This window comes from Canis aureus, chromosome 1, assembly GCF_053574225.1.
Source record: "Canis aureus isolate CA01 chromosome 1, VMU_Caureus_v.1.0, whole genome shotgun sequence".
In the NCBI taxonomy this organism is placed as follows: domain Eukaryota; kingdom Metazoa; phylum Chordata; class Mammalia; order Carnivora; family Canidae; genus Canis; species Canis aureus.
In genome coordinates this window covers 89,841,297-89,867,145 of record NC_135611.1, presented here as the reverse complement: position 1 = coordinate 89,867,145, position 25,849 = coordinate 89,841,297, and the positions used below count along the sequence as shown (strand labels likewise).

Sequence of the window (25,849 nt, the reverse complement as noted above, 5' to 3'; positions counted from 1 at the left end):
CCAACAGCAGAGCAAACAAGGCCTACCCATTTGTTCATTGACATTTGGTTAATGGTCCCTCTGTTGTGACTGGGACCCTGTGAGACAGATGGCTAACTGACCCCCAAAGATTCATGCTCCCCTTTCACAGGGAGGAGATGTTGCTAGAAAGTGACTGCCAAACAAGAACCAGATTCACCAGTCCTCCTTGCCTATTAGTGGACCTTGTAAATAGTTCTCACCACGTAATGTGAGCAGAAGTGATGTGTACCACTTTTGAGTTGAGGTATTTAATGACTGGTTACAATATCTTTCAGTCTCTTCTTCTTGGCCACTGGCACAATGATGCCAGAGTAGCCTAAAAGTCACAAGGTGGCAAAGCCATACGGCCGAAGCTGCCTGGGTCCCAGAGCCAGTGCTTAGAGGACAGCCATCTGACCTGTACCAGTCTGTGGCATGAACATAAAATGGATTTCTGTTGGGTTATTCCACTGAGATTTTGGGATTATTTGTTATGACAGCTCTTTTACCCTGATTCCTATAAACCCAGATAACCCTCCACTTTAGGCCTGGATCATTAGGCCTGGACCATCCCTCCTCATTAGGATCCTGGAATTCGATAAGCCTGAATCTGATACAAGTATTAATGGGTTAGAGGTGGCAGGATGCTACAGTGCAAGTTCTGTCACTAATTCATGCCCACAGCAATTTGGGGGGGCTATGGCAGAGACCACTAGTTGTCCTTCAATAGCCATTAGCCCCCTCCTTCTCACTCAATCCAGGTTTTGTTGGAAGTGTCAATGCACTGTACTAGTAAAAACCATATTTACCCAATCTCCCTTGTAAGTAATCTGACCAAATATGATATATAACACATGTTCAGTTCTAGTTTCCGGGAAAGTTCCTTAAAGGGAAGCAACGTTAGCCAAAATGCCTCTTTTGCCTTCCCTCTTATTTCTGTCTTTAATGTTCTTCCAGTGCATAAAGTTTCAGGAGCCATCTTCTGACCATGAGAATGAGAGCCACACACTAAGGATGATGGAACACAAAGACATAAGGAACCTGGGTCTCCAGTGGCATCTTGTGCTGTCCCACCACATCTGGATTGCCAACCACTGCAATTCTTGTTATGTAAGAAAAATAAATTCCTCATCTGTTTAAGCCACTGTTTAGCATGGTTGTCTGTTCTCTGCAGCAGCTAAAAGCAATCCCAGCTGATAGAAGGGTGATCCTCCTGACACAGCCCATGTCACGAATTTTCCTGGCAGGCTGGTCTTCCCGCCTCCTTGCTGTATTCTCTTCTCCTACTCACTTTAATTCTTCCCAGCCCAGGATGTAACACTGGACCAAATCTCTAAGCCCATATGGGAACTCTTGAGAATAAAGAGCTTGCTGACCCTTTTTCTGGTCATTTGATTTAGCCTCAACTCCTGCTCTTTGAATGACACATAAGAATTTCCAAGCATCTTGTCTCCATGATATCCTCACACTGATGCTTCATCTCTGGACCAGAGAGCTCTGCAATCTCAGCTCCATCAATGCAATTATGGGATTTAAGAGAAACCCAAGAAGTTATTAAGTTCATTCACCTGCCTCCAGGCAGGGCTGTGATTAGTTCTTCCAGACATATAAAGCTGACTTCCATGGGCCAAAAAAGCGTCTCACAAAGCATGACTCATTGGTAACTTTGAAGGAGTTGATTTAATTTGTTCTCAGTTTCCCTGCCAGTAAAATGGGTATTGTGATCTGAGCATGGAATGACCAGGCCTTTTGCTTAAATCCATGAAGCTTAAAATGGAAAATGATTACTTCTTTCTTCGGTTCTATATGAGATTAACATGGCCACATGTTCTGCAGCTCCTCTCATCAAGAGATTGAGTCTACTTTCTTAACCATTAAAGCTCAGTTGCCTTCTGACTTGTTTTAACCAACAAATGTGGTGAGGGAATGATGTATATGTTCTAAATTAAGCCTCAAGGAGCCTTGTGGATTTCCCCTTCTTCCTCTTTGAAAGTTTCCTTGCCCACAGAAGGAATACTGAGCTAGACTCCTGTAGGATAAGGGGCCATGTGAAGAGGGATGGCAGCTCCAAGGCCCTGAACTTGTGAGTGAGGCTACTGTAGACATTCTGTTTCAGTCAAGCCATCAGATGATGGCAGCCACATGAATGACCACAGCAAGACCAGAAGAGTTGCCCCACTGAGCCCAACTCGAATTGGCAACCCACAGAATCACAAGAAATAATAAACTGCTGTTGCTTTAAGTCAGTAAACTTTGGGATAGTGTATTAGTTTCCTAGGCTGCCATAAGCATTACCATAGACCCAGTGATATTTATTCTCTCACTGTTCTGGAAGCCAGAAGTCCAAGATCAAGGTGTCAGCAGGACCACGCTCCAGCTCAGACGACTCTAGGGAAGAACGCTTCCTTGCCTTTTTACCTTTGGTGGTTGCTGGCAGACCGTGTTCCCTGGCTTGTGGTGGCATAACTCCACAATCTCTGCCTCTGTCTTCATGTGGCCTCTTCTCGGTGTGTGTCTATGGCTTCCGTGGCTCTTCTTATAAGAATGCCGCTAATTAGATTTAGGGCCCACTTTAATCCAACACGACCTCATCTTAATTTACATCTGCAAAGACGCTCTTTCCAAAATAAGATGACATCTGTAGGTACCAGGGATTAGGAATCTTTGCGGAGAGACACAATTCTACCCACAACAGAATGGTTTTTGTTGAGTAGCAAAATAGAACTGATGCTGGTTCTCCTTCCTATAATTTCTGCACTTCAAACACCTAAAGATAAACATAAAGATAATAAAATAGAAAGGATGATCGGTTCTGAAAGACCATGCACAACAGCATCCAGAGAGAGTTTCAGAATTTCCCAGGAGGAAAATACACAAACAGAATATTTTATTTATTGTTAAGGGTCTCAATGCTGGCACCAAGCAAAAATTGGTTATGTATCAGACAGTATCATGTCTTCTGAGCATTTTTCTCCACATGTAAGACTTATTTTATGGGAACAAAACCTATATGCCCTTTCCCTCTCAGGTGAGAGCATGCTCTGCCCGGCATTGCGTGTTGAGCCTATGTAAAAGTCAAAGCTTCGTTAGAATCTTCTGGTTACCATTGTCCCACTTTCTCTTCTGCCGCATCCAAACTTTTTAAAGGAGTGGTCTCTACCAGCTTCCTCCATTTCCTCTGCACTGACTCCCCCTCTAACCCTATGAAATCTGACTTCCTTCCCCACAGCTCTGCTAAAACTGCTGTTTCAGACGTTTACACTGACCACCAGCAAGGAAAAAATCCAATGGCTCTTTCTTTGTCCTCTGACCTTTTTAATTGCCCGGTTAGCTCGCTTTTCTAGCACTAGCCTATCTGCCATCTCTGGGCCAAATTCTTCTTCCTCTCTTTTTGTAGCTTTTCCCTCTTCTACCAGAGGGCAAGTGGCTCATGCCCCAGTCCCATTATTTTCCTCTTCCCACCATACTTTACCACTTTCACTGATGACTTCCTAATTAATATGTTTCATCCTGACCTATCATTCAAGCTCCAAGGCCATACCTCAAGCTACCCAATAGAAATGTTGTATAGTTCATGCTTATCTGTATCAATCAGAGTAGGCTTGGTGATGCCGTGATAACAAATAATCCAAATATCTTAGTGGCTTATAAAAATAAAGACCTCCAGAGAGCAAGTTTGGCCTTGCCCTAATTGTTTCTGCTCCAGGACGCAGGAGAACAGACCAGTCTAGAACATTGCTGATTGTGCAGAATAGGGGAAAGGTGGCATGGCAAAGGCCAGGCCGGCCATTAAAGCTTCACCTCGGGGGCACCTGGGTGGTTCAGTGGTTGAGCATCTGCCTTTGGCTCGGGTCGTGATCCTGGGATCAAGTCCTGCATCAGGCTCCCTGCAGGAAGCCTGCTTCTCCCTCTGCCTGTTTCTCTGCCTCTCTCTCTCTCTCTCTCTCTCTCTCTCTGTGTGTGTCTCATTAATACTTTAAAGCTTCACCTCAAAGTGACCACATCACCTTCAATAAGGTGAAAAAGAAAATCCTCTCACAGGGAAGAGCTAGCTCTACATCATGGTGCAGTCTACTATGTTCTCTTAAACGCTCTCCAAGAGAAGTACCAAATCATTCTTTCAAAACTTACTCTAATTCCAAGTTTTCATAATCACTCATTGGCACCATCTTTACCCAATTTCCCCAGAATATAAATCTTGGTATTATCTCTTTTATAAATCTCACCTTTCCCCTTTATAAAAATTCGAAGAAAATTTGGAAAATATACATGCATACATGCACACGCTTCACATGTAAGTAAACAAAAATCATCAGGAATACAACTACCAGGTATGACGCTGATAATAGGTTGGCATAGGTCCTTCTGGTCCCCTCCTTATTATGTGTATTGATCTATTATCTCAACAGGGAGATATATACATACGCATTTTTCAGTAAGAGTGATTTCATACCAGACATACAGCTTTGTGGCTGTCAAAATCTTATCAAGGTAATTTTAGTATTTTCTTCCATTTTGAAAAATATCATGATAATGACTTGCAAATTTAAATAGATCCAACTTTGACCTCTCTCTTGAGTCTCAGATTCCTAAATAAAACAACATAGTAGGAAATTCCTACTACTACTCAATTTCCTACTATGTAGGAATTTCTAATATGCATCTTCGACTTAATATGCCCCCAACTAAACTTGTGATTCACCTTAACAGGCTGTTCCTCGTCCACTTCCTCCCCTGTCTGGTCCCGGCCTCAGGTATTCACCCACTCAGGGATGCCTTCCTGACCATTCTTTCCAAGTATCCACATTCTCTATATGACCTTTTTACATTTTCTACATAGCACTTATTTTACCTGACATTTCCTTGTTTATTTCCTGGTTTACTCTGTTATCTTTCCACTGGAAAATGACTTCTTTTTTTTTTTTAATTAAAGATTTTATTTAGGGATCCCTGGGTGGCGCAGCAGTTTGGCGCCTGCCTTTGGCCCAGGGCGCGATCCTGGAGACCCGGGATCGAATCCCACATCAGGCTCCCAGTGCATGGAGCCTGCTTCTCCCTCTGCCTGTGTCTCTGCCTCTCTCTCTCTCTCTGTGTGTGACTATCATAAATAAATAAAAATTAAAAAAATATATTTAAAAAAAAATATTTTATTTATTTTATGTAGAGAGCACAAGCCCATGAGCAGAGGGAAAGGCAGAAGGAGAGGGAAACAGAATCTCAAGCAGACTCTGAGCTGAGCATGGAGCTGGACTCAAGGATCGATCTCATGACCCTGAGATCACAACCCAAGCCAAAATCAAGAGTCAGTCACTTAACCAACTGTACCACCCAGGCACCCCGAAAAATGACTTTTTTAAAAACAACAACTTTGTCTGTCTTGCTCACGGCTCTATCCTTGACATTTAGAACACCGCCAGGTGCACAGTAGGCTACAACCAATGTTCCTGATACAAGCAAATGAATATTTATGTGCTTCTCAAGTCCTGTTGATTCTCTTTGAAGTATCTGTGGACACAGTCCTCTTTCATTCTCTTCTCATGACCCCAGCCTAATCCCAGCTCTTATCACTGCACAATGAGGATGACTGCAGCCCCCTCCTTATCCATCTCACAGAACTCCCCCACCCCACCAATTCTCCACACTGCTAGTTATTCTTCCTATTATACCAGTTTCACCTGTCACTAACCTCCTTGTCCCTCAGGGTCTGGCTAAACCCCTCCAGGGCTTGTGGAACTCCCCCTACCCCACCCCAAGTTCTGTCAACATTCCTGTCCTAACCGTCACCCAGCCACACAAACTCCATCTCCTGTGTTCTCTTATGTCAACCTCCCCACTCCAGTTGAATTCCGGGGGGCAAATACTGGTTGTTATTTTTTCTCCTCTCATAATGCCCACAGAAAGTTATAGGATATTAAAAAAAAAACACCTCTTGTGAGTTGAATAAAGTTATTAAATAGGGAGCAGTATACAGCAGGTAAGTTGGATATCCCTTCTAAAGGGATCTCGTGAGAACGGGCAGTGTTTTGGAACGAAAGAGTACAATACCAGTAGGTGAAGCAAGCCAGTGAGAACATCAACAGGGAGGTGACAACCTTGTTCCCACAGAGAACAGATGGCCACCACTGTCTTGAAACAACATTTATGTGAAACGGCAGGATGAGGTACATTTTTAGTGGGCCCCCGACGCAGCTCTGGATTCCCAAGTGACCCAGAACCCCAGGGGTTATCTTCTTGGTGAGAGCTCAAGTACAGAACCAAGAACCGAATCCAGACAACTCAAACACTTCCACCACCGAAGGCGTTTGCTGTCTGCGGAGCGCTGCCCTGTGTCCCAGCAAGGCAAAGCAGAGACCTGGAAGACAGCCCTGCTATCTGTGGCCATTCCTCTCACTTTTTCTCACATGAGGTATGGTGCATCAGAGGATTACATCTCCCTGTTCAAACAGGGGATAATGCAGCCTGACCACTCAGTTACACCAATGCCAGAAGAACCACATACTTTTTAGCAAACACTATACCCTCTTTTGTTAATCTACATACTTTCTCTAATCAAATGTCCAGGCAAAAGACAGAATCTTTATTCTATGCTTTAAAAATCATATTACTGGGGCACCTAGGTGGCTCAGTTGATGAAGTGTCTGCCTTCAGCTCAGGTCATGATCTCGGGGTTCTGGGATGGAGCCCCATGTCAGGCTCCCTGACCAGTGGGGAGTCTCCTTCTCCCTCTTCTTCTCCCTCTGCCCTTAATCCCACGCATGCTTGCTCTCTCTCTCCCTCAAATAAGTTTTAAAAAATTAAAAAAAAAAATTTAAAACACATTATTTAAAAATAAACATGTTATCAACTTCTTATCTCAGGTCAAATGCAAATCATGGGTACATTCATTTGATAGAGACAAAAAAAGAATTTTTTAAAAAATTTCCTGGCTTTTCCAGGAAATGAGTAATGTGACCATAATATAAGGAATGATTAAAAAAGCATGACCAGATTGTGCACATTTAAATACCTGTTGTTGTTTTTTTTCGTAATTTCACAAAAGAAATGCCATGCATTTAAGAGGCTTGATTAAATGCTAATGACTTTGTCTCATTCCAGAAACCATACAATATATCATTTATGGATATGTACACACACACATTAAAAGTACAACTTGGTGGTAGTGCTGGCCTCTGAAAGAGGAAGAGAAAGAAAAGGATGGGAGAGCAGAATATGGGGACTTCAAATTTATCTGTAATTTTTTTTTTTCATTTAGAAATATCTAACACAAAAGTGAGCAAATGTTGGGATGCCTGGGTGACTCAGTTGGTTAAGCATCGACTCCTGGTCTCAGCTCAGGTCATGATCTCAGGGTTGTGAGATAAAGGCCCCTGTGGAGTCTACTTTAAAAAAAAGAAAGTGACCCAATGTTCACATTTGTTCATTCTGTTTTAGACCCTCAGGGACCTGCCACGTTACTACCTATCTGTATTTATTATATTTTTGAAACTTTCCAAGTAAGAGAAAAAGCAGATTCTCCCTCAAGGGAAAAAGATTTCATGCCACTGAGCTTATTTTTTTTAAATATACTCCAAACTCTGAGAACAATCCTAAAAGATCTCTAAGAATGTTCTAGATACTGTTGTGATCCTTAGAATAAGGAGCACAGTGTCAAAATGACCACTTTAAAGGCACAATGCCCCAAAAGGCAGGGCTAGGAGGCAAAGGAAGGGTCCCTTTTTCCCAGTCCATAATTTTGGGTTCATGTCCTTGCTCCTTGCAGGCAACGCCACGACTTCTTGTCTTTGTATTTCCAGGACCTGGTGCAGTGCTTAGAACAGAGGCACCCTCATTAGCTGGAGTGCATGCATGAATACACTCTCAAACTTATGAGCCTAGGATTTGCCAGCTTCCTAACTCATCCACACACCAGAAAGTTAAGAGTTGGGAGAAAGAAATTGATTACAGTACTGCATTTCTTTTTTCTTTCTTTTTTTTTTAAGATTTTATTTATTTATTTCACAAAGAGAGAGAAAGCACACAAGCAGGGGAAATGGCAGGCAGAGGGAGAGGGAAAAGCAAGCTCCCCATGGAGCAGGGAACCCGATACAGGACTCTATCCCAGAACCCTGGGATCATGACCAGAGCTGAAGGCAGACATTCAACAACTGAACTACCCAGGTGTCCCAGTTCTGCATTTCTTAATCTACTTCCAAGAAATACCATCAGGTAACCTGTTTGCTATTTTTATTTTTGGCCTTTTATATAGAACAACACATTTTATCCTCTGAATGATAAGGAGCGGCACTTGTGAAGCCCTGGATGTTTCTGAGCAAAGTGACACTAACATGGTGTGTAAACATAAAGCCAATCCTAGAACATGAGGAACCCAAAAAAGTGTGAAAGCAGTCCAGTCTATCTATATCTGGGTCCAAGGGAAAAACGCAGGAAATTGCATCATCTGGGTCTTGTTTTGTGATAGAGAGATTCTGATTCCCTCCATGCCATTTCACTTAAAAGAGCAAGAGTTTATGCAAAGGACAGATATATTAGATTGTTAAAGAAAAAAGGGAGTGAAAGTGTGACAACTGGAGTCTAAAAGAGAATCAAGAAAGAACTCAGTTGCCAGAACAATCTACTTTTATCATTAACCCACCTATTCAATGAACAAAGGCAGAGAGCATTTGCCTAAGACAGAGTTTACCACCATCTTTAGTTAGATGTTAGGCAAAGGAAAAAAGGAGAAATCTATGACTGTTTTAATCTCTGAAGCATGACTTCAGAGGTCATGCAGAGACCTGGCAGAGAAGCTAAACAGGAAGAGGTAAGAGACATTTAAGAGCAGGGGTCAAGCTTGCAAATAAAGATTTAAAAGAATGATAAAGCCCAGCGGGGGTGTCAATGTGAGGAAATGACCACTCTTAGGGTAGTTGGTGGAAGCATAAATAGGTGTAACTTTTCTGCGAGCAATTTGGCCACATGTATCAAAAGCTTGAAACATGTTTCTTTCCATTGACCAGGCAACACCACCCTAGAAATTTTTAAGGCAGCATTTGCACTAATTAGTCAAGATGTACGTATAAGACCCCCATCAACCTCTGTACATTTCTGTGAAAAACTGGACACTATCTTGAGGCACAATAATAGAAAATGGATTCAGTAAATCATTGTCTATGCAATCAGTGCAATTTTACAGTCTTATGTGAGTTATAATATAGATCTACGTTGATTGACATGGAGAGTTGTTCACGATATTTTATTTTATTTTTTAAAGATTTTATTTATTTATTCATAGAGACGGGGGGGCGGGGCAGAGACACAGGCAGAGGGAGAAGCAGGCTCCATGCAGGGAGCCTGACGTGGGACTTGATCCAGGGTCTCCAGGATCACGCCCCAGGCTGCAGGCGGCGCTAAACCGCTGAGCCACCAGGGCTGCCCTGTTCATGATATTTTAAAATGAAAACAAATCCTAGGGGTACCTGGATGGCTCAGTGGTTGAGTGTCTGCTTTCAGCTCAGGGTGTGATCCCAGGGTCCTGACATCGAGTCCTGCATCGGGCTCCCCACAGGGAGCCTGCTTCTCCCTCAATGTCTCTGCTTCTCTCTCTCTCTCATGAATAAATAAAGAAAATCTTAAAAATAATAAATGAAATAAACAAATCCTAAAGTAGCATGCCCAACACAATCTTATTTCTGTAAAAATGGAAGGATATACACACAAATGTGAACAGCTGTAATTTTTGTGTGGTCGACGTTTTTGCTTGTTTCCTATTTCTCATGTTGAACATGGATGAAAGGAAGAGAGGGCAGGGGAAACTGTTTCTGCTACCACCAATTCTGCCTTTCTAGTCCTGCATTTGATCTGAATGCAGTGGGACACAACACTCTGTGCCAACTTTACCAATTGGCTTGATCTCACCAAACCCCTGCATGCAGATGCCTTCATATATACTTTCAGAGATAACAGGCTGCTTTTATTCTCTGTCCCCAAGTTGTCCATATAGCCAGTTGTCAACAGTTGTTGCACTACAGTGCGAACTCCAGAAGCAGAGGGACTACACTTACCTCAACCAAATAACTTCTTGCATTTCCCTAGACCCTAGAGAACCTTTGTGGCTGCTGATCGCTAATAAATTAGACTAGACCCTTATGGGAACCAGGATAGTACAGTTTGTTGCTTTAACTCTTTTCAATTGACCAAAACATGAATAAGCACCTGATCATCTGCCACTGAAAAGAACTAAGTGCTCCTGTTTCTTTGTCTTCTTCAGCAAAAAGTCTGAGCATCGCATCCCTGCCTCTTCCAGGTCCCTATTAAAGAGGATGGAAAGATGGGGTGCTTGAAACATCACCCCATTCCATCACTAGCTCCGTCTGGGGAGCTGAGATGGGAGACCCAGTCCCTTAAGCTCTACTTCTCTCCCCAGGTAACCACATGATGCAATTATATTTTCTTTCCACGGTAACCACATGATGCAATCACGCATCTATCTTCCATATAGAAGTGAGCGTTAGGTCCACACATACCTGTGACCTATCAGAGCTCAGAGAACACCAAATGAAGAAAATTTCACCCTGGTGGAGGCGTCTTTCTTTCTTATTTCTTTCTTTCTTTCTTTTTTTTTTTTTTTTTTTTGAAGATTTTATTTATTTATTCATGAGAGACACACAGAGAGAGGCAGAGACACAGGCAGAAGGAGAAGCAGGCTCCCTACGGGGAGCCCGATGCAGGACTCAATCCCAGGACCCCGGTATCACGCCCTGAGCCAAAGGCAGATGCTCAACCACTGAGCCACCCAGGTGCCCCCAGAACGTTCTTTCAATTGCACTTAATGCCCAAAGTTCAAGTGGAGCTGTCCCAAGAATTTGGAAGAAAATTATTTAGAATGTGAAAGAACAAACTCCTGAGTCTCCTAAAGCCCCATCTATTGGCCCTTGGTCTAAAACATGTCCTACAAATGAAGCAATTCCAGAAAGCACCAACATCCCTCTCTGTCATCACCACTAAAGAACAGCACTGTTTCATGGCAGACACACATTTACACATAAATTTCTATGCCTGCATCATCTTCATAGACAAAACAGCATATACTTCTCAGGAAAATCTCTGTACCTTCATCTGGTTCTGTGCTTCTGCCCAAAATTATTGGGATTCTTGGATATAATCTGTTTTGTTAGCTCCTTGTTTTTATCTTCCATAAAATCACTCTGTAATGATGATTATTTTGCTTAACATTTTGTCCCTTTTCTGCAACAAAGCAATGTAGATATATAAAGATTATTTATGTCTTTTCTGCCTTCTGACTTTTGCTCTCTTTACCCAGACTCCTTATTTTACATTTATATGTACCAAATTCTCTATCTATTGGGCCAAATTCTCTATCTTTTCTGTGTTTGAAAGAAACCAAGATTTCACTTAATGGATTTTCCAAATATTAGTAATAATTTTTATAATGTATAAAAGCACTAAATGCCAGTAAGAAAGGCAGTTGACAAGATTTGGTGCTCGTACAAGGGCTGTATTATGACATGTAAAGCAGCGATGTCTGAAATCCCAAAAGCAAACATTGTCATGAATTTCCTAACTCAGTCTCATGCTTCTTTGGTGCACAGGAAGTCAGAGACAATTACACTGAAACGAAGGTGTATGTACGTGACACAAAATGAAATTTTACTTCTCCAGCTCAGAAAACCTCAGTGGTGGATCTTTCCTCCTGTATCTCCCTGAGAGGTGGGTTCCAGAGAAACATTTAACCCTAAATCATACGATTACATCATACAATTATACTTTGTGTTCAAAACAAAACAAACAAAAGTCCTGCAGGATGGGACTCTTCCAACATATGGATTTCCAACTTATAAGAATTTAGGTTTCATCAGAGCATGGGAGAGCCAGTGCAGTCGAGGGGGATGGGCCCTGGTGGGTATTCCCAGGTTTCTGTTCTGCTTTGGCCCTGCCCCTAAACTGAGCAATGTTGCTTGCAGGAAGCCACAGAATTTGGGAACAGTGGGGGACATTCTTTTCCCACTATGAGTTCCTCTGCTCACTCCTTCTTGAGGTTGGTGTGGGCGGAACTGACCTCTTTACAAATAAAAAATTTAATATATCAGGTTTGAACATTTCTGCTGGAAGAAGCCCATTGATTTTACCCCCACAAACATCTTCAAGGGGTAGTTCGTATCATTCTGAGTAGATAGGCGGAAGAATAAGAAGACTTAGGAACCCATGCTAAATGTCCTGATGGCCATATTTCAACAGTGGGTAGGCTGGCAAGGGAAAACATTTTCTTTTCCAACTGCCAAATTGCAAAACGTCACACTGGTGGTTTAAACACCAATCAGAACGCAGAAAAGTTTGCCAGTGCTGCTACTGAGATGACAATGTTTTTTTAAAAAGGTAATTCTCTGCTTGCTTTTAAAGAAATTTATTAAGGTTCATGCATCAACATAGCACACACCCAATTAAGAGCAGAGTCTTTGGAATGGTTTGTAATCTCTGCCACCACTGCCTGTGGGGCCTTGAACAAATTGCACGTCTGTGTGCAAACTACATCTCTAAGCTTCATTTTCCTTCTATATGAGATTTCATGTGAGTCTTCTAGAATTTTTGTAAGGATTCAGTGGTATAATCCATTAAACGTATCACAGTGTCTGGGACACAGTAGGTGATCAATAAATGGTAAGCTTTAATATGATATTAATACTAAGTATGTCCTGGGGTGCCTGGGTGGCTCAGTCGGTTAAGCGCCTGCCTTCAGCTCAGGTTATGATCCCAGATGTGAGACCCACGTCTGGCTCCCTGCTCAGTGGGGAGGCTGCTTCTCCCTCTCCCTCTGAGATCTCTCTCGCTTTCACTCTCACTTTCTCTCAAATAAATAAATAAAATCTTAAAAAAATACGAGGTATATCCTTACTAATCCACTCCTTTGAACAATTTCTGCTAAGCTCCTTAGTATAACTCTTCCACCTAAGACACAAATGGTTCAAAGGGGAAAAGAGAACCCCCCAAATAGGAACATCCAATCCTTATTCTTGCCTGAGGATTAGGGAACCGTTTATACTTAGCTTGAATGGGGCTCTTTTTGTTCAGATTGTATCACACATTCAGTTCCCCTGGGTGTGTCTGGTGATTTCAGTACAGGGATGGAAGACATAGGAGGGTGACCGTCTACCCCAAGCAGCTCCAACCTGCCACTGGCATCGTCATACCCAGCCCAAAGTGCTCTGCAACTTCCGCTTCCTCTCCTACCCTTCTGCCTTGGCCTCTGAAAAATGATAATAAAGACAGTGATGAAGCTGATGGCAGCTAACGTTTAACATTTACTCTGAGCCAGGCACGACAAGCACTGTGTACATGTAATTTCACTCACTCTTCCCAAAGGTCCTAAGAAGTAGGTCCTATGATTATCCCACTTGACAAGCAAAGAAACCAAAGTCTAGAAAGGTTAAATAACAGGCCCAGTGTCACACAGTTTGTAGCAGAGGTGGCCAATCTGCAAGCAGGTCTGAGTCCAGCCAGGGCCTTTATTCTTAACTGCCAGGCCACACCGACCCCACCACTGCTTTCAAGAGTGCCTGTAGGATTAGCACAGGGCCTGCTGCTCCTCCCAGGTGAACTCTGCCAAACCCCACAGTCTCCCACATCTTTGTGCCCCAGCCACACTTCCTGACCTAAAATTCACAGGGACCAAGGAGCTACAGCAATGGTACGTGGTACACCCATTGCTAACGTCCGTTTGATTCCCATGCTCCCCAAATGAATTAATTGCCCCTTCTGGCTTGCACCAGAAAAAAAAAAAAAAAAAAGAGAGAGAGAAATTCCCCTAGGGAGATTCCTGACAGACTTCATACCTTTTAACTATAGTACTTCTGGTACTCCAACATTAATACACAGTACACATTAACAAATTCATTTTAAGGGTGAAGAAATAGTAAGGTAAGAGAAATTGTTTGTCCACAACTACACAGCAGGTGAACATTAGACAGCAAGAAGGCCCAGTGGGCCTTCTGGAAGTCCTTACCGCCTGATTATTCCCAGCTCCTTATGGCTCAGACCTCTCCACAAGCTATCCACCTGCAAAACATACTGTGCAACTACCCTTTCGCAGGCTCAGCTAAAAGAAAAATCACAAGTCCTAGAGCAGTGAGGGCAGTTAGGATACTAAGTTGATCCTTCAGGGCCAGTTTCATATTATCTTTTAACCAGTCTAGATTTCTCAGGGCAGGACAAGAATGCCCCCCCCCGCCCCCCCAATACTTGTCAGCAGTTTCCAGCGGAGGAAAAACTGCAGCTAAAGCACCTCCGGTGAGAACTTTGAGCAGCAAACGCGCCTACGTTTAGTGTGTGCGATTTTGATTAGGAACTGGATGGCGAAGTGGACTCTCCTGGTCCCCGGCCTGAGCGCTATAAATGTAAAAATGCCAGCCACAGGCCATTCCTTGTTTTGTTTTGTTTTTCCTTCTTTTGTTTATTTAAAAGGAGAGTCTTAAAAAAAAAATCACTTTTTCCACTTCACGGCTCCTTTGGACCAGGGAATAAAAATAGCGATGTCCACAGGAGCCAAACTTCTTCTGGTAGGGGGGAGGGAGAAATAAAAATAAAACGACAGGGAGAAAAGAAAGCGCCCTGCTGGGAACAGCCCAAGTCCTGAAGCGGCTGCCTGGAAGCACAAAGTCTCCTTTCCACCACTTCTCCACCGGCCCCAGGTCCCAGCAGCGTCTCCAGGGAAGGCGCGGGCTATAGGCAAGCCCGCGGCGAGCCCCGCGCGGCCCCCGTGCGCCCTGCGCCCTGCACCTGTCAGACCCCGGGGCGTGCGCGGGGCGGGGACGCTGGTGGCCCGGGACACCCGGCGGGGCTGGCGGCTGGGACGGTGCCGGGGAGGCGCAGCGGGCGGAGGCCGGCGCGCGGCAGCTCGGGGGCGGGGGCGGGGGTCCTCGGGTGCGCCCCTGCAGCGCCGTCCCGGGGCGGGGGGGGGGGGGGCCGCTGCTGCGGCGCCGCGGGGCGCGTCTTACCTGTTGAGCTTGAGCGCGAAGGCGCGCCGCTCTGCGCCCGGGAGCGTGGCCATGGCCCGCGCGCGGCTCGGCGGCCTCCGGGGGCGCGGGGCGCGGGCGGCGGGGGCGCGGGGCGCCGCGGGGCCGCTGCAGCGCTCGCCTGGCGGGACGCGAGCCTCATCTGTCAGGCGGCGCTGCAAACTTCCGCATTTCCACCTTGGGCGCCGCAGTCCCCGCGGGGGAGGGCGCAGCCCCGGAGCGGCGGCCGGCCCGGCCCCAGGCAGCGGCGGGCCCGCGAGGGTGTGGACACGCCGCGGAACTGGCCTCCGGATGCCCCGACGGACGGCGCGCTGCGGCCCGGCCCTGACCTCCGGCGCCCCCCGCCCCCACCGCGAGCGCGGGCGGGCGGCCCCGCGACCCCTGAGCCAGGCCGGAAACCCCGTCTGCGCGGAGCCCAGCGAGGCGGCCGGTGCCTGCGGGCAGGGGCGCCTGCGGGCAGGAGCGGGGTCCGCGCGCGGGGTGCGGGGCGCGGGGCGCGGGCGGGCGCGGGGGCGGACACCAGCCCTGCCTTCTCCGCGCTTGGGCCTTAACGGCGGTCCACACCGCGCCGGGGGGAAGGCAGATTTGAAAACCAAACAAACCAAAAAGTGGATACAGACCCACTTGTGCAAAAGCTGTGTCCCTCATCCTTCCTGGGGCACCTCAGGCAAATATCATGAACCAGCCCAGGAAAAGCATTATAAGTTATCCCCCACCCCCCACCCCCGACGCCCCTTCAATTTTGTCTGTTTGCAGCTAGAGGATACATGCTTTTCTCTGGGAAAACACTGCACGCCTCTTTCCTGTGATTCAAGACTGCAACCCTGTCCATTTCAGTTTCAGACCGGGCAGTCCGCTACCAGGCCCAGCCCCAGCTCCAGCTCCAGAAAAACCAGAAAAGTCCCAGTGTTCACTAGAGTGGGAAAGTACGTGTTTCTTTCAAGTTACTGGTTTGCTCCAAGTTTTGCTCTCACGGAGCACTCTCTGAATACTGCCTCTGTCTGGCAACTTGCCCTTTAAAAATAGGAAAGTGAGATATTTTTGGTTCAGAGCTACACTGCTGTCTAATGTGGCTATTAACTGTTGGAAGTGATGGTTAGTCTGAACTGAGATGCACTGAGTGTGCAAAATGCACATCGGGTGTAGACAGTGTGGAGAAAAATAATGCAAAATATCCTGTTAGTGATTGTTATATTACATGGTAAAATGATAGTTTTGATATTAGGCAAAGATATATTACAATTAATTTCACCTGTTTAGTTTTCCCTCCTTACAATGTGCCTTGCGTTAAAGAAAATTTAAATTACACATATGGCTCACATGTGAGGGTCACATATATTCCTATGGAACACTGCTGGTTTGCAGTTTGCAACTTAATAGTAAAACATCTAAGGACTGAATTCAGTCTCTTCCTGATAGTTTTCCTTTTTCTGGTTTTGGCTGCCTCTGTTAGCTTAGTGATTTTTCAGAGCTGGTTAGGTGACTTTTCCCTGAAAATATCAATGCCTTTAAGCATATAAGATGAAGTTCTTCAGTGCGACGTTATTATATAGGCTATGAAAAAAGATCCAAAGAGAAGAAAGTTTTTTGTAATATGCGGTTTTTGACTTTCAAAATTCTAAGTTTATTTACTGCACTGGGATCCATAAGCAAACATTTAGATCAAGAAGTGCTAAGAGAACAATTCTGTGACTCCTTTCAAACTGGGAGTAAATGGGTGATTTGTAGACAATTTTTTAACACCAGAATCTTGAGTCTGCTGCGTACCAGCCTTTCATTTGGATCCTCTGAGTTCTAAATGTCTGTGACACACACTTTCCTTTAGAGCAAAAATATTCTGATTTTCACATAAACGCAAATGAAATATAATGAGAGTATATCAAATTTTCAGAATTGCAATCAAGGAAACCTTCTTGGGGGGTTGGGGGGAATGGAATCATAAAACCTCCCACCTTACAGCAGGTCATGCTGCATTTAACTTAGTATTTGGTATCTAATTATAAAGGTTAGGCCAGCATTATGCCCCATGCCATCCATTCTCAGATGGTTAGAAATGACTCCAAATTTCCTCAACAGCCTTTTAACAATTCACTGTGAATATGTTATTCACTAATTTAGTCAGATGCCAATTTTTAAAATGTATCTGCTCTGAGATGCATTCACAGATCACAGATCACTAGATGAATGCCTGGCTTCTCGCTACTTTAATTCCATGTAGTTGGATGTCTCTCCCCAACTCTCCCCTTCTGACTAAAAGGCACTCTAAAAAGCTTCCTTCTTTCCACACCTATGACCTCTCTTGGCCTTCCTCTTTTTCTGCATCTCTTTGTCACTCAATTTTTTTTTCACTTTCATAAAATTCCTCCATTGACTTTTTTTTTTTTCTGTAGAGAGTTTGGGGTGGGGGAAGTGGAGTGAGGAGTGGAAGGAGAAGGAGAGAGAGAATCTTAAGCAGGCTCCCCACCCAGCACAGAGACAATGTGGGGCTTGATCTCATGACCCTGAGATCATGACCTACGCTGAAATCAAGAGTCGGATTCTTAACCGGCTGAACCAGTGAGCCACCTAGGTGTCCCACCTTGCTTGATTTCTATAACAGATGTAATATCATCATGGCAAATTCTCCTCTAGCTTTCCCTGTGTCTTCTTACCTCTCCAAAAAGCCAAACTCTTTCTTTATATTGCATCGTGTGTATTTTATTTAACAAACAATGACACCTTGTACTAGGGCCTGTTCTGAGCCCTTTACAAATATTAATTAATTAGTTAGTTACAAACATTAAGTAACAACATTATGCCTATGTTGTGACCAGAAAAACTGAGGCTCAGAGAGGTTAAGCGATTTGCCCAAGATCAGAAGCTAGTAAGGGACAGAGTCATTCCCAATCCTAAATTGATGCTTATCTCTCAAATACTTCCACTTGAACATCCTCAAACTCCACGATTATAGAACTAAAACTCTCTGTCTCCTCTACCCAACTGTAAACTGGCTATCCCTCTACCATCCCTCATTTCTCTTGGTAGCACTATTGGCCCATTTACCAGTTTTAGAACTTCGCAGTTATCCAGTGTGGGAAAAGCAGGAAATCTGTGTGCCGGCTCCAGGTTTCCACTAACTGCATGACCCAGGGCCAGTCACTCCCCCCATTTGGCTGACAGACCCCTCAGTCTCAGGATGACACCATCTGCTTGCCTCTCTCTGAACTCTGAATGTGTCAGCTCTAACTTCTTCCTCTTCTTTACCCTTTGGATCTAATTGTCCACCAAGTCCTGTTATTTATGCTTCATAAATCTCACCCCTATAAGTGTCATTGTCCTCACTGCTTCCTTTCTGGCCCAGCTCTCAGCAATTAATATCTGGATAACAACCCAGGAAAAGTTTTTAATGGCCTACCTGCCAGTAGCTTCTTTATATTCCAATTGAATCTGACTCTAACACTGTATTAATTTTACTAAGATACTTGTTTCATTGTGTTCATTCCCAGCTCAGTTACCTTTGGTGATTTCCCATATCCCTACAACCAAGTGTGACCTTTCCAGTTGGTTTATAGGCCCATTTCACATAACTAATTCTAATCCTTCCCTCTCTGTCAAGCAAGGGAGATCTTCTTGCCTGGGGCCTTCTTTGCTGATGTCATGCTTCCTCCCATCATAACCTGAAATCTAGCCAGTCTCTCCAAATTCTTCCAAGTTTAAATGGAGCTTACACCTCCCACCTCTACCTTAAGAGTACACCTTCCAGGATAACAGCACATTGAAAGAGCTGAAAGTGTAGGTCATCACCAATAAACACAACCTAGTGGAATGCAAGGTCCACAGGACCACACAGTATAGTGGGATCCTTTGTACATTTCCTTCTTTATTCTCCATTTAAGATTTTGTTCATATGTCACCTTCTGTGAGCATCTATTTAACACTCAGATGCCCCCTTCCCTAGTCTGACACTTTGAACTCTGTCTCCAGCTTTTTCTCTATAATACTTAATCACTATCTGACATACTATGCAGTTTATTTTTGTCTGTTAAATTTCATGTTTCTAGAATATAATTCCATAAGTGCAGAGATTTTTGTTTTATTCACTGCTCTACCTCTATGGCCTACAACAATGGTTGGCACATAGTAAGTGTCCGACAAGTACTCCTTCAATGAATGAAAGAATAGCTGACTCAATATGGAACATGGAGCAGACACTCGATAAGTATTTCTTTTTTTTTTTTAATTTTTTTTTTTATTTATGATAGTCACAGAGAGAGAGAGAGAGAGAGAGAGAGAGAGGCAGAGACACAGGCAGAGGGAGAAGCAGGCTCCATGCACCGGGAGCCCGATGTGGGACTCGATCCCGGGTCTCCGGGATCGCGCCCTAGGCCAAAGGCAGGCGCCAAACCGCTGCGCCACCCAGGGATCCCTCGATAAGTATTTCTTAAAGTGAACTTGAATGGGAGTGATCAAGTTTCATGTGTCTTTCAAAGAAAGTAAGACTCGGGCAGCCCGGGTGGCTCAGTGGTTTAGTGCCGCCTTCAGCCCAGGGCCTGATCCTGGAGACCCGGGATAGAGTCCCACATCGGGCTCCTGCATGGAGCCTGCTTCTCCCTCTGCCTATGTCTCTGCCATTCTCTCTCCCTTTCTGTGTCTCGAATGAATGAATGAATGAATGAATAAATAAATATCTTAAAAGAAAAAAAAAAAGAAAGTAAGACTCTTTTTTATTCTCCTGAGCATTTATTCTCTTACTTAGGCCTTTGTATGAGCATCTTCTAGCTCTGTTTTACATTTGTCTCTTGGGCGTTTCGAGAAATGAAACCAGCACAAAGATTATTACTAACAAGTAGACATATGTATTTTTGTCTTATAATTACAGACAGATACAGAAAGATTTGTGTGTGGTCCTTAAAACCAGTCAGAGGGGCACCTGGGCACCTCAGTGGTTGAGCATCTGCCTTTGCCTCTGGTTGTGATCCCAGGGTCCTGGGATCAAGTTCTGCATCGTACTCCCCTGAGGGAGCCTGCTTCTCCCTCTGTCCACGTCTCTGCTTCTGTCTGTGTCTCTCATGAATAAATAAATAAATAAATAAATAAATAAATAAATAAATAAATAAATAAAGCCATACTCAGACATTAGAATTGGAGTTTCTATTTTTCTCCACTTTATTCCTTATATTATCAGAAGAAAGCTCAACATATGAAAAGAATAAAGAATAAGAAACTTTCCCTTAATAATCACGGTGACAAAACATATATCTTACAAGCATACTGTATATATTTTTGTATGTACACTTATATGTATATCTATATATACATATATATGCATTTTAAATTTAGGATTTAGGCCATATTCCAATGTGCAATGCTATTTCATTTTCAATAGGAATGTTCATACCATAGCCTTTTTATAACTAGAAGGACTTTGGATTAATTAACTAATTAATTCTTTCATTATCATGTGTGTGCTTTTTATTCATTCCCCAAACATTTGCTGGGTGGTAACCATATGTCAGGCTCTGTACTAAAGTGATACTGAGGGCCAAACAATGAACAATACTTACTCCTGGACTTCGGACTTCGCAGAACTCATTGTCTAGGAACGAGATGCATTCCAAGGGAAAGAAGAAGCTTGAGTTCTGGGTGAGGTGACAATGAAGGGACGTTTTGTTTCACAAAACTCAGTGAGTGAGGAAACAGAGAGAGGAAGTGATTTATTCTCTCGGAGAAGGCGTTGACAGAAAGATGGACGCTGAGGAAGAATGACTTTACTGATGCAGTGACATGGCGATTGGGTCTTAAACAACAAAGAAACATTCGCCAAGCAGAGCGGGGCATTCAGGATGTCCCAGGTGCAAGGACCACTGTGTGCCAAAGCAGGGAGCCCAGGCACGCCACTGTCCATTCCAGGAATTAACAATACATGGGGGGAGAGGGGAAGAGGGTGCAGAGTGAAGTGGTGAGAAATGAAGCTTTGCAGCTGTTCAGGGCCTGAATACGACCATCCTATCAACGAATTCAGACTTTATCTTACCAGACCGGTGGTTGTTGTTTCTCTGTAGGTCATTGTCCCTTGGAGGACACCTCTTGCTGCCTGGAGGTCCATGATGGGGACTGTCCAGTAGAGTATGGGTCCAGCGTGGTGAGGACTATGCCTCCTAGATCTGACACGGCCATCCCCGTCTTCTTGAGCACACACATATTTCATGAATGAAGATCTACATAGTTCTTTATGGAAGGATTTAGGCAGATTTCCCAAAGTCACTTGCATATCGAGAGGGAGGATTTATGGTGGATGGAAAGTCAGGCCTGGTCCTCTGGTCTGGTTCCTTTGGCATCTCGTGGGAGTGCCTCATATGGCTATTGTCACTGCCTCATTCCTGACCTCCACTGTCTCACTGACTTCCCTTAGGCCACCCCCATTGACCCGCTTCCCCAGAAGACTACTTTCTTCTCTCTGAAGAAAAAAATCAGTTACCCATTCCTTGTTTTGTTCTTATGTCTGGACAATTCTCCAGGCAGCTGCTGAAATGTTGTGCTTTCTCCTTTCCCTGCTTTCTGCTGCCTCTGCAGAGGGTAAGCTGGACTCTGACCCATGCCTGAGTAGAGTCAGTGGCAGGCTTCTATTCCAGCTGCAGCCAGCATTCTTCAACATGTAAAGTGCGGTTAATAGTGGTACCTCTTTCTGGGATTGTTATAAAGATTAAATAATGTAAAACCCTAATAGTAAATGATAATTATTCCTGTTACTACTGTCATCTAAAATCTCTACAGCAACAAGATCCTAAAGATCCAAAGAAAAGTAGCTTAATCTCTAAATTCATTTCCCAAGGAAAGCTGAGGAAGGTAGTCTAGAACTAGGTTGGGCAACTAAACAATGCCACCAACACTGATCACCTTATGACCTCGTAATGACAAGGTGGCTCCCATGACTTGGAGCAGCCACAGCACTTTCTCTGTGCAAGACTGTCTTTTCCAGAAGTTGTCCAGGAAACCTGCCTTTAGAACTCACTGGACAGAAATGGGTCTGATGCTTCTCCTCAGTGGCAAGGGAGGCTGAGAAAAGAATACCTGGAAGCAGGAGTGGACAATCATGGTTGGCTTAGAATCTCTCTGATTCATTCTCCTGAGCTGCCAAAACAGGAGAAGGACACAGGAGAGGGTAGTCATTCAGTAGGCTGTGAAGAGAGTCTGCCATTCTCATGTTACTGAGAAGGTTAAGTAAGATAAAGCACATAAAGGACAGAACGTACTGCTGGATAGCCAGTATCCTCTCGGAGCATGTGGGTTGTGATTTTATTATTATTCAACAGTTGTGCTGCTTGAAAGCCATATAAACTATCTTTTACATGTTTACTATTATTTTCTCCTAACAGATTCCCAGAAGTGGAATTTATTGGGTTGAAAGTTATAGATTCCTGCCCAAAAAGGCATAAATCTAATCACGAGGAGATGGTAGACAAACTTGAATTGAGGGACAGTATACTAACTAGGCTGTCTCTAAAAAAAGTCAGTGTCATGAAAGAGAAGGAGAGGCTGAGGAACCGGTTCAGATCAAAAGAAACTACAGAGGGGTACCTGGGTGACTCAGTCAGTTGTGCGTCTGACTCTCGATTTCAGCTCCATGATCTCAGGGTCCTGAGACAGAGCCCCACATTGGGCCCTGTGCTCAGCGGGGCGTCTGCCTGAGATTCTCCCTTCCTCTCCCTCTGCCCCTCCCCCTGCTCCCATGTGCTCTCTCTCAAATCAATCAAACTTTAAAAAAAGAAAGAGAGAGAGAGACTAGAGACAGAGCAAGTAAAGGCAATGAGGGATGCTGGAGTGGACCTCCAATCAAAAGAAAATAAATACTATAAAGAATATCACTGGGGCAATTGGCAAAATCTGCATTTTGACTATGTATTTGCTAACAGTAAAAATATATAACTTTATTTTTTAAATTTGATACTTAGGCTGTGGTTGCCTAACAGAATATCCTTATTCTCAGGGGATACACAATCAAATTTTTTAGGGTAAAGCAACAGAATGGTATGATGTTTGCAACTTACTTTCAGATGCTCATCTGTGGTAATGATGATAATGATGATATTAATAGCATTAAAATAAGATTATAAATAACAATAAAAATAGAATAGTTGACCAGTCTAGATAGATTACATAAAGTTTCCTGCTTTGTAAATGTGAAAGTTTTTCTAAAGAAAAGGTTAAAGATAAAAAATAAAAATGGCAAGCATTATTTTGACTTTTGTTAGCTCCTGCCAACTTCAAGTAATGTTTAAAAGACTTTCATTTTGGGGGCACCTGGGTGGCTCAGTTGGTGAAGCAGCTAGCTTTCGCTCAAGTCATGATAGGGTCCTGGGATCAAAACCCACACTGGGCTCCCTGCTCAGTGGGGAGCCTGCCACTAACCCCCATTTGTGCTCTATCTGTCAAATAAATAAATAAATAAATAAATACATAAAATCTTTTTTTAAAAAAGGCTTTACCTTTTACCCTCATTTACGCTAGCATTTATTCGTACTTTTGCAAGCTTACTATCATAAAAATACATTTTAAAATGTTTTAATTATGCGCTTATTAGATGAGCTGAATATTTTTCCACGTTATTTCTCTACATGGTTGTATTTTTGTGGGGCTGTGTCTATTTATATCTTGTCCCATTTCTGTATTAAGATCTTAGCATTTTTCTTATTGATTGTATTCACCTTTTAATATGTTAACAATGTGGAGTGTTTCTCTTCAAGTAACTATGATTTCCCTAAATATCTTTTTTTTAAGATTTTTTGTTTATTTATTCATGAGAGGCACAGAGAGAGAGAGAGAAAGAGAGAGAGAGGCAGAGACACAGGCTTCATGCAGGGAGCCCAATGTGGGATTTGATCCCAGGTCTCCAGGATCACGCCCTGGGCTGAAGGTGGCACTAAACCGCTGAGCCACATGGGCTTCCCTGATTTCTCTAAATATCTGAGCCATTTGGGGAAGGATGGAAACCAAACAGGTTTATATAATCTTTAGAAAATTTGTGGGGCCCTGCTGAATGTCAGTATCAGACCAAAGTTTACATGAATTTTTGAAATGCTTTTTTTCCCATTTCAGTATTCTCCAATATCCTCCCAGTTCATTTCATTCCATCCTGTGCCACCCCCCCACCCCCAACCGTCAAACCCCATATCACCATAGCAATTTAGGTACTACGACAAGCACTGGGACAATTTCAGAAGAGGGAAGAGCAAGCTGCATGGTGGTTCTTTGGACAAACCTGCCTGGCTCAGTGTCCCATGATCCCTACACCCTACTGACTGGGCCGAGCCACAGACAGGAGATTGTATCATGGCACAATATGACTGTGTGATCCTTGCGATTCTTATAACGGCATCACTACATGGTGCTAAGACATAGAATATGGATGTTAGATCCAAGGCACATGATTGCTGTGTCCCCAAATCTATGCCCCATTTAGAAGCAATCTGTGTCTTTTAAGACAGAAGTTCTCATACTTTGGGAGTGGGTAATTACTTACAGAGCTAATCATAAACAGAGTCCCAGACTCATTGAAGTAGGATGAAGCATAGACCTTTATAAGTCTGCCAAGTGCTCCAGGTAATTCTGCTACATGCCTAAGTTTAAGAACCATCATTTGAGAGCCATAAAATAAAATCAAAATCATCCTAAAAGTATAAAATGAAAAACTTTTATCCACTGGAGGTTTAGCTTAGGTTAAGAGTTAAGAGGGATAGCTGGCAGCAAAGGCAGATAAAATAGATAATCTATATTGGCAGGCACACTTGAAATTTAGGATCTGGAAATGGCTCTCTTTCTAGGACTAAGTCATAGTTCAGCAATCAGCTTCTTCAAAAACTGAGTGTATTAATGTAAATGTCCATGTAAACCATACAGTAAGTGTATAACTGATGGATGGAATCAAAACACATTTTTTTTAATGGTTTCCCACTGCATTCAGTGGGGATAATCCTTGACAATCCTATACAGGAATGTGGGCAGGTCCCATGACTTTTCTTTTACTCTAAGGTACAAGTCCTTAGCTGCAAGCATAGTTTGAAGTCTGAGACCAGAAAAAACTCCACCTTATCTTTTATGACACATTTTCCCCCAGCTGGCGTTTGCTTCAGACCAGCAGCCTACAGCAGCAAAAATGGGGAAGGATGCATGGTTGGCTCTTCCCTTCACTTTAAGCCACTTCTCTTTTTTTTTTTTTTCCACTTCTGCTGGCTAGCCAGTTTCTGACCTCCTAAGGTTGAATGAATGGTAAGTTATAAGAAAGCTCCAGTAATTCCAAGTGAAATAAGTCAGACAGGGAAAGACAAATATCATGATTTCATTTTTATGTGGAATGTAAAAAAAATAAAACAAATGAATAAAGAAACAGACTGTTAAACTAACAAACAAACTGATGGCAGCCAGAGGGAAGGTGGATAAGGGATGGCTTAAATAGATAAAGGAGATTTAGTATAAACTTCCAGTTATAAAATGACTAAGTCACAGAGATGAAAAGTGCAACATAGGGAATATCATCAATAATAGTGTCATAATGTTGTATGGTGACAAATGGTGATTACACTGATGGCAGTGAGCATTGAATAATGTATGGAATTGCCAAATCAATATGCTGTACACCTAAAACTAATACAACATTGTATGTCAACTATGCCTAAAATTTTTTTGGAAAGAAAGCTCTTATAAAACTATAGAGGGGATCCCTCGGTGACTCAGAGGCTTAGTGCCTGCCTTTGGCCCAGGGCGTGGTTCTGGAGTCCCAGGATCCAGTCCCACATCGGGCTCCTATCATGGAGTCTGCTTCTCTGTCTGCCTCTCTCTCTCTCTCTCTCTCTCTCTCTCTATGTCTA

The 25,849-nt window shown here is 43.5% G+C and overlaps 1 protein-coding gene across 2 annotated transcripts in view; it reads right to left on the bottom strand.

The window, feature by feature from the left end:
• Positions 1-15,075, bottom strand: part of DOCK8 (dedicator of cytokinesis 8) — a 229,918-nt gene extending 214,843 nt beyond the window's left edge. Inside the window, exon 1 of one of the 2 annotated variants that reach the window (XM_077908265.1) lies at positions 14,988-15,075. In XM_077908265.1, coding sequence (XP_077764391.1) covers positions 14,988-15,040 — 53 coding nt within the window. In that variant the 5' untranslated portion in view covers positions 15,041-15,075. Of the gene's footprint in view, positions 1-13,996; positions 14,113-14,987 lie in introns of those variants that run through there. The other variant, XM_077908274.1, reaches the window with a different exon arrangement.
• Between the last annotated feature and the right edge of the window lie 10,774 nt (positions 15,076-25,849).